Source organism: Salvelinus sp. IW2-2015, linkage group LG8, assembly GCF_002910315.2.
Source record: "Salvelinus sp. IW2-2015 linkage group LG8, ASM291031v2, whole genome shotgun sequence".
NCBI classification, from domain to species: domain Eukaryota; kingdom Metazoa; phylum Chordata; class Actinopteri; order Salmoniformes; family Salmonidae; genus Salvelinus; species Salvelinus sp. IW2-2015.
The window spans coordinates 54,291,725-54,301,154 of record NC_036848.1 but is presented as its reverse complement, the minus strand read 5'-3'; the positions used below and the strand labels follow the sequence as shown (position 1 = coordinate 54,301,154).

The following is a 9,430-nucleotide window of genomic DNA, read 5'->3' as shown; positions in this document are numbered from 1 at the left end:
CGGGACGCTGTGTGTGTGGGAGAGTGATACGGAGCTGGACGGGCTGGTTCTGAGAAAAGACCAGGCTACCAGTGGAGAGAGGAGAAGGAGGAGAGAGGAGAAGGAGAGGAGAGGAGGAAGAGCCCAGAGGAGAGGTGATCAGAGGGAAAGGAGAGAGACCCAAGGAGAAGGAGGGAACCAAGAACGTCAGATACAAACAGAGGAGCAAGTATGTCATCTCACAAACATGTTGAAGTATCTGTGGTATAGCAGCATACTGCCTCGACGGTTTGCCTGGCCAAGTATGTCACCTCAGAAACATGTTGAAGTATCTGTGGTACAGCAGCATACTGCCTCGGCGGTTTGCCTGGCCATGAGTCTAACCAAGTCTTACCAAGCGATTTACAAATAAAGACTGATGATACTTACATTTGTTTTGGGCCGACTGAGTGTTACCAATGTGAGGTTGGTTTCTGATTGGACGCTGCCTGTTGTGTTGGTCTCCATCAGACACTTCTTCAACAAGGAGGGTGACTTCAACAACCTGACGGCTGCAGCGTTCCACAAGCCCACACACATCCTGGTGACTGGGTTCGCCTCGGGGATCTTCCATCTCCACGAACTGCCCGAGTTCAACCTCATCCACTCCCTAAGGTCAGGGGTCACACACACGGACACACACACACTAACTCCTCGACTGTTGAACCACTCAATGACCAGTTTCATTCAGCCCCCAAGCCTGCAGTTCTTACTCGTGGGTGTCATTCATCATAAGTTGTTAGGACAGTTAGGACAATTAGGTTTTGTTGTACTAGTATTATTGGCTAGTAGCAATAGCTGAGCCTGTGTGTTTTCATGTGTTCTCTCAGTATCTCAGACCAGAGGATCGCCACAGTGTCAATGAACAGCTCTGGCGACTGGATAGGCTTTGGCTGCTCAGGTATGGTCTCATGGTGTCTCAATTAACATACCCAAATAGCACATCCAAACTTGCAGTGTTTAACACAGGAACAAAGTATCATCAATTACCCGTGTGACACGTTGCCTTGTGTGTTGTCCAGGTCTGGGCCAGCTGCTGGTGTGGGAGTGGCAGAGTGAATCCTACGTGTTCAAACAGCAGGGACACTTCAACAACATGGCCGCCCTGGCTTACTCCCCCGACGGACAGTACATCGCTACAGGGGGGGATGATGGGAAAGTGAGTTCTTYTAKATTTTTCTCCATGGCCTGTTAGCTGCRMCATCTCAGTTGTTCTGTTGTGCCAAACCACGTGTTGGCTGAATGATACAACGTTTTTGSAATACCAAGGTCATGAAAATGGTGACCCTGGCCATGACCCCACTCCCTGCGGGAGCTTTAGGGGAAGCTGGGATATGCAAGAAACACAATTTCATTACACAACTAATATAAGCATCCCCCAAATGATTCTATGGTTAGGTAACAACAGCAGGATTTCCCTGTGTTTTCAAACAGGCATGTGAATGCTGATGGTGTTCTGTGTTTCAGGTGAAAGTGTGGAACATGACCAGCGGCTTGTGCTTCGTCACGTTCACAGAACACACCAGCTCTGTCACTAACGTCACCTTCACCTCCAGAGCGAGGCTTTTGGTCAACGTCAAGCGCCTCCCTGGACGGAACAGGTCCGAGCCCTTCAGACCTGCACAGGTAAGAGAACACACTGGTGAAGCAGCTTCACCCACCCTACACACCACAAACCTGTTGAAGACAGACATGCACAATACTCCCCTTTAATTAAAACAACTAGCAATGTACCATTATATAAATCTTCCAAGAAACACTGTTTTCCCTTTCAATCACCATACACTAGGAAGGTTTCATAGAGAAACAGGCTCTATGGTTCATGAGTGGTTCATACTGATAGTTGATTGTCTGGACTACTGTATCTACACAGGTACCCGTAATTTCCGGACGTCACGTTCCGCGCCGGCCCAGTTTCCGTCTCTGGCGTGGAACCCGAGCGGGGACCTGTGAGCGCTGGGGCCCAGGACTCCTTCGAGGTCTTCATCTGGTCCATGCAGACTGGACGCCTGCTAGAGGTCCTGGGGGCCACGAGGCCCAGTGAGCTGTCTGTGCTTCAGCCCGGTGAGTCACCATCCTGGCCAGTGCATCATGGGACAAGACGGTCCGCCTCTGGGACATGATGGACAGCTGGCAGACCAAAGAGACGCTCCGTCTCACCTCTGACGGTAAGCCCTCGCGTCTCCCCTCCAGTCCCTTCTACAGCTCTCTGACTGACAGTCATGTTAATGGGATAGTTTTCTGCTAAATGAGCATTTCTTCGTCATTTTCCTAATCCAGAGTTGTTAGTTGTTTCCAGACAGACACTATTGTCATAGTGTGGCTGAGTGTAGAGACGATTTGGGATTCAGCGGAAGAATGGTAAGTAGGGAAACACTGAATGAAGTGCCTCTGTCCGCCGATTGGTTGTGCAGCCTGGCGGGTCGTACCGGCCGGATGGTCAGGAGCTGGCCGTGGCCACGCTGGACGGAGAGATCTCCTTCTGGAACCACCCAGTCAGCCATCAGACAGGCTCGTCAGCGGACGCCACGACCTGGAGATGGGACGCAAGGAGACCGAGAAGATCACCTCCAAACAGTCCGCCAAGGGCAAGTGAGTGGAGTAACCTGTTTGTGTTTCTCCAGTGTTCTGGTTAATTGGACCAACCGTTCATTTCCCTAAGCAGCGTCTTAGTAATTACCTCACAGTTTCCCATCGGGCATTAAGTGTGGCCACCCATACTGTGTATTCCAGGTCCTTCACGTCGCTGTGCTACTCTGCAGACGGGGAGTCCATCCTGGCTGGAGGCCAGTCCAAGTTGTCTGCATCTACAACATCAGAGAACAGATCCTCATGAAGAAGTTTGAGATCTCCTGCAACCTGTCCTGGACGCCATGGAGGTACAGTACTGACCACAGGCGACCTACAGAGCATTTATACAGTACACGCTTCAGAGCATTTATACAGTACACCTACAGAGCATATATACAGTACACCTACAGAGCATATATACAGTACACCTACAGAGCATATATACAGCACACCTACAGAGCATTTATACAGTACACCACTACAGAGCATATATACATAGTACACTACAGAGGCAATATATACAGCACAACCTTCAGAGCAATATATCTAAGCATATATACAGCACACCTACAGAGCATATATACAGCAACCTTCAGAGCATATATACAGCACACCTTCAGAGCATATATACAGCACACCTTTCAGAGCATATATACAGCACACTACAGAAAGCATACAGTGGGAGAACAAGTATTTGATCACTGCCTATTTTGCAATTTTCCTACTTACAAAGCATGTAGAGGTCTGTAATTTTTATCATAGGTACACTTCAACTGTGAGAGACGGAATCTAAAACAAAAATCCAGAAAATCACATTGTATGATTTTTAAGTAAATAAATTTGCATTTTATTGCATGACAATAAGTATTTGATACATCAGAAAAGCAGAAACTTAATATTTGGTACAGAAACCTTTGTGTGCAATTACAGAGATCATACGTTTCCTGTAGTTCTTGACCAGGTTTGCACACACTGCAGCAGGGATTTTGGGCCACTCCCCATACAGACCTTCTCCAGATCCTTCAGGTTTCGGGGCTGTCGCTGGGCAATACGGACTTTCAGCTCCCTCCAAAGATTTTTCTATTGGGTTCAGGTCTGGAGACTGGCTAGGCCCACCAGGACCTTGAGATGCTTCTTAACGGAGCCACCCTTAGTTGCCCTGGCTGTGTGTTTTGGGTCGTTGTCATGCTGGAAGAACCAGCACGACCATCTTCAATGCTCTTACTGAGGGAAGGAGGTTGTTGGCCAAGATCTCGCGATACATGGCCCCATCCATCCTCCCCTCAATACGGTGCAGTCGTCCCTGTCCCCTTTGCAGAAAAGCATCCCAAAGAATGATGTTTCCACCTCCATATGCTCAGGTTGGGATGCTGTTCTTGGGGTTGTACACATCCTTCTTCTTCCTCCAAACACGGCGAGTGGAGTTTAGACAAAAAGCTCTATTTTTGTCTCATCAGACCACCTGACCTTCTCCCATTCCTCCTCTGGATCATCCAGATGGTCATTGGCAAACTTCAGACGGGCTGGACATGCGCTGGCTTGAGCAGGGGGATCTTGCGTGCGCTGCAGGATTTTAATCCATGACGGCATGGTGTGTTACTAATGGTTTTCCTTTGAGACTGTGTCCCAGCTCTCTTCAGGTTATTGACCCAGGTCCTGCCGTGTAGTTCTGGGCTGATCCCTCACCTCCTCATGATCATTGATGCCCCACGAGGTGAGATCTTGGCATGGAGCCCCAGACCCGAGGGTGATTGACCGTCATCTTGAACTTCTTCCATTTTCTAATAATTGCGCCAACAGTTTGTTGCCTTCTCACCAAGCTGCTTGCCTATTGTCCTGTAGCCCACCCAGCCTTGTGCAGGTCTACAATTTTATCCCTGAGTCCTTACACAGCTCTCTGGTCTTGGCCATTGTGGAGAGGTGGAGTCTGTTTTGATTGAGTGTGTCTTTTATACAGTAACGAGTTCAACAGGTGCAGTTAATACAGGTAATGAGTGAAGAACAGGAGGGCTTCTTAAAGAAAAACTAACAGGTCTGTGAGAGCCGGAATTCTTACTGGTTGGTAGGTGATCAAATACTTATGTCATGCAATAAAATGCAAATTAATTACTTAAAAATCATACAATGTGATTTTCGGATTTTTTTGTTTTAGATTCCGTCTCTTACAGTTGAAGTGTACCTATGATAAAAATTACAGACTCTACATGCTTTGTAAGTAGGAAAACCTGCAAAAATCGGCAGTGTATCAAATACTTGTTCCCCCACTGTATATACAGCATATATACAGCACACCTACAGAGCAATATACAGCATATATACAGCACACCTACAGCATAATATACAGCATATATACAGCACACCTACAGAGCATATATACAGCATATATACACACACCTTCAGAGCATATATACAGCATATATACAGCACACCTACAGAGCATATATACAGCATATATACAGTACACCTTCAGAGCATATAACACAGCACACCTACAGAGCAATATATACAGCACACCTACAGAGCATATATACAGCACACTACAGAGCATATATAACAGCACACCTACAGAGCATATATACAGCACCCTTCAAGCATATATACAGTACACCTACAGAGCATATATACAGCAAATATACAGCACACCTTCAGAGCATATATACAGCACACCTACAGAGCATATATACAGCACAACCTTCGAGCATATATCAGCACACTACAGAGCATATATACAGCACACCTACAGAGCATTATACAGCACAACTTCAGAGCATATATACAGCAAGAATACCATCAGAGCATATATACAGCATATATACAGCACACCTACAGAGCATATATACAGCACACCTCAGAGCATATAACAGCATATATACAGCACACCTACAGAGCATATATACAGCACACCTACAGAGCATATATACAGCACACCTACAGAGCATAATATACAGTACAGCCTACAGAGGATATATACAGTACACCTACAGAGCATAATACAGTACACCTACAGATATATACAGCACACTTCAGAGCATATATACAGCATATATACAGACACCTCCATACAAGCAATTACGAGCATATATACAGTACACCTTCAGAGCATACTATACACGCACACCAGAGCATATATATACAGCACACCTACAGAGCATTATACAGTACACCTACAGAACATATTACAAGCAACACCTCAGAGCATATATACAGCACACCATCAGAGCCATATATACAGCACAACATACAGAGCATATATTACAGCACACCTACAGAGCGATATATACAGTACACCTAACAGAGCATATATACAGCACACCTGTCAGAGCAAATGTACGCACACCTTCAGAGCATATATAACAGCACACCTACAGAGCATATATACAGCACACCTACAGAGCATATATACAGCACACCTTCAGAGCATATATACAACATATAATACAGCAACACCTACAGAGCATATATACAGCATATATATACAGCAACACCTACAGAGCATATATACAGCACACCTACAGAGCATATATACAGTACACCTACAGAGCATATATACAGCACACCTACAGAGCATATATACAGTACACCTACAGAACATATATACAGCACACCTATCAGAGCATATATAACAGTACACTGTGCTAGTAGAATGGCGGCTAGCAGTCTTCTAGTCAGATGTTGCGTGAGATTGATCTTGTCCTGTTTTTCTGTCTCCTTCCAGGAGTTCTTGGACCGGAGGAAAATGACAGAGTTTGGGGAGTCTGGCGCTGGTGGATGAGGGGGTGGGTGATGGGACGGGGTAGAGCTCAGTCTGCCAGGGGTTAGGAAAGGAGACATGAGCTCTCGCCATTTCAAAGCCTGAAATCAGAGTGAGCTCTCTCCCGCTTCTCTCCTACTGGTTAGTATCAGGATTACAAGTGTCTTATCTGAGCTTGGTTCTGCTGAAGAGCCACCTGGTGCATCGTTCTGAACCACGGATATCCAATGTAACGCTTTTCTCTCTTTCCCCTCCACATCTTCTTCTCTCTTTCCCGCTCTCACCTCTCTCTTCTCTCTTTCCCCTCCCACCTCTCTCTTCCTCCTCTTTCCCTCCCCTCTCTCTTTCTCTCTTTCCCCCTCCACTCTCTCTTCTCTCTTTCCCCTCACATCTCTCTTCTCCCTCCACATCTCTCTTTCTCTCATTTCCCTCACCTCTCTTTCCCCTCCCCCTCTCTTCTCTCTTTCCCCTCCACCCTCTCTTCTCTCTTTCCCCTCCACCCCTCTCTTCTCTCTTTCCCTCCACCTCTCTCTTCTCTCTTTCCCCTCCACCTCTCTCCTCTCTTCCCCTCCACCTCTCTCTTCTCTCTTTCCCCTCCCACTCTCTCTTCTCTCTTTCCCCTCCACCTCTCCTCTTCTCTCTTTCCCTCCACCTCTCTCTTCTCTCTTTCCCCTCCACCTTCTCTTCTCTTTCCCCTCCACCTCTCTCTTCTCTCTTTCCCCTCCACCTCTTCTTCTCTCTTTCCCTCCAACCTCTCTCTTCTCTCTGTTCCCCTCCCTCTTCTTCCTCTTTCCCCCTCACCTCTCTCTTCTTCTCTTTCCCTCCACTCTCTCTCTTTCCCTTCCACCTCTCTCTCTCTCTCAGGTCGTACGCTGGGCTGCTAACCTCCGGAGGGCCTGCTGACCCTTCTCTCTGGGACGGGGCGCTGGTGTTTGACCCCTACACCTTGACCCTGGACGTGACCCGTTCAGTGTCCGTCGACAGCTGCGCCAGGCCGAGTGGGCCGGCAGCCATCGTGCTGGCGTTCCGCCTCAACGAGACCGCCCTCACACAAGAAGTCCTGGAGGCCGTGCCACACCACCAGAGTGAGTGCTCATGGGCATTTCTGTTTCCGTGAAGGTGTCATGTGACTTTAATTTCTGGTCAGAAGTGCTGCGATCTGTACTTGTTTGTAAAAATGAGAGGTTGGGTCTTGGAGGATGTAAGAGTTAGTTTTTTTGTGACCACAGACCAGTAGATTATCATGGTTGTAGTCACACGCATCCCACAGCATGTCTCTCTGTGTGTTTTAGTCGCCGTGGTGTGCGGCTCCTGCCTGATGTCTATGTAGAGAAACTGTTAGGTTTCATAGCATCAGCCCTGGAGCGATGTGGTCACCTGTCAGTTCTACCTGAGCTGGTCGCAGTCTCTCCTCACGCAGCATGGACAGAAACTCAAAACCAGGTGGGTCCTGCTGGCCACAAACACACCATAGAAATACAGGCTTATCTTCATATCAAAAACAGCTCAACATTTACTGAGGAGAAATGGCATCTTGTAGTCATTTAGATAAAGGATTGTGAAGCCACAAGCAGAGGGCAGACTGCTAAACACTGTTTTGTGCTGATCAGGTCTGGAGCCATTCTTCCCACCATTCAGTCACTGCAGAAGAGTATTCCAAAAGCACTTTGAGGATCTCTCGAAACTGTAAAGTTCAAATATACTACACATCTCTCTTTTTTTTAACTGTTTTCTTCTGTCTTGGTTCAGACGTTATACAGATCTGGATGTGTGTCCTGTAACAGTGTGGAATGTGGTCGTGTTCATTTGTCTCTGTGTCCTGTGCAGTTGTGACTGGAACATGTACACACCGCTACGCAGTCCGCCCTGTCGAGCAGAGGGTGTGAAGAGGACAGCGGGGGACGCTCCGATCTGGGTGGTATGACAAGGACGAGAGCGAGGACTCTGAGGTGATGAGCGACGGCCTCTCTGGAGGAGGACAAGCATGCTCAATGTAAGCCCACAACCTCTTGATGTGTGTAACTTCCCTCATCCACTCTGACCTGAATACAGGGCCAGAGAAAACCATTGAGAGGTATGCAAGCAGACCCCTGCAGTTCTACATCCAACCACTGATAAAGCACAGGGACGCAGCTTCAACAAGGTTCTGTTCCAAATAGCCACAGCAGCATACCATCGGCTACATTCCAATGAAGCAATGTATTGGGCAAGCATTTAAGTACTTAGTATGCTAGGATGAACATTGGAATGTAGCCCACAGAGACACTGAACCTCGTCACACAGGGCTTTCTGGGAAAATCAGATTGGCCATCAACATGCCAAAGGAAAGGACCTGTGCAGACCGCAGCAAAGGGTTAACTCTGTGCTAGTGAAAACCTGTTATTTACAACAAAGTCGATGCAGAAAGTGTTTTTGTTGTAGTAAACTGCTTGATGAATAGTTTTGGTGTTAAGTTACCTGGAACACGAGCTCCTGTGATGGGGAATGTATAGTTAAGAAGATGACTGTGATATTATTTTGGATAACCAAGTAGCAATTCTATTTTCATCTTTAATAGTAATTCTGAGTTGCTAGTGGATACTAAAACTAAACCAATTTTATTTCAAAATCAGAGTAATTTTTCAAATGAATGTCAATTTCCTAACCCACGGTATGTACAGGCCGACATTTGACAACTAAGTGTTGTTCAATCTCATAAATATCACCACATGAGAAATCATACATATCCACAGTACAGGGGTCAGCTAGATCAAAACTCATACCTGATAACAATAGAATCAAAGAAACAATTACCCCAGTGGCTTGAAAGTTCCTTTCAGAACAATACTGGTCTCCCATTTTACTTCATATTAAACGGGTAAGAATTTAAAAATGAACTTCACGTATATTTAAAAAAGACTCGAATCAGTAGTCAGATGCAAGAACTGTGCCTGGATTCAATCCGTATCGCGGAAGGTCCGTGCTCAAATGTAAAAGGTATTAGCGATTTGAGTCAACGTATACCGTAATGCAGCTCTCTGAACATTGCTTTAAATTTCAATCCAGCATAATCTTCCAAAGATATGGAATGACTCTGCCTTTAATATCTTG

General features: G+C 46.5%; 1 protein-coding gene across 1 annotated transcript in view; it reads left to right on the top strand.

The window, feature by feature from the left end:
* pwp2h (PWP2 small subunit processome component) overlaps positions 1-8,879 on the top strand; it is a 14,786-nt gene extending 5,907 nt beyond the window's left edge. Inside the window, 30 exon segments of the mRNA XM_070445047.1 lie at positions 2-55; positions 57-208; positions 490-633; positions 849-919; positions 1,041-1,177; positions 1,486-1,596; positions 1,598-1,619; positions 1,862-1,963; positions 1,966-2,047; positions 2,049-2,088; positions 2,090-2,189; positions 2,434-2,529; positions 2,532-2,610; positions 2,752-2,813; positions 2,816-2,878; positions 2,881-2,897; positions 6,305-6,337; positions 6,339-6,372; positions 6,375-6,436; positions 6,438-6,464; positions 6,466-6,485; positions 7,205-7,299; positions 7,302-7,345; positions 7,347-7,425; positions 7,633-7,647; positions 7,650-7,720; positions 7,722-7,783; positions 7,951-7,996; positions 7,998-8,026; positions 8,168-8,879. Coding sequence (XP_070301148.1) covers positions 2-55; positions 57-208; positions 490-633; positions 849-919; positions 1,041-1,177; positions 1,486-1,596; positions 1,598-1,619; positions 1,862-1,963; positions 1,966-2,047; positions 2,049-2,088; positions 2,090-2,189; positions 2,434-2,529; positions 2,532-2,610; positions 2,752-2,813; positions 2,816-2,878; positions 2,881-2,897; positions 6,305-6,337; positions 6,339-6,372; positions 6,375-6,436; positions 6,438-6,464; positions 6,466-6,485; positions 7,205-7,299; positions 7,302-7,345; positions 7,347-7,425; positions 7,633-7,647; positions 7,650-7,720; positions 7,722-7,783; positions 7,951-7,996; positions 7,998-8,026; positions 8,168-8,264 — 2,046 coding nt within the window. The 3' untranslated portion in view covers positions 8,265-8,879.
* Positions 8,880-9,430: the final 551 nt, after the last annotated feature.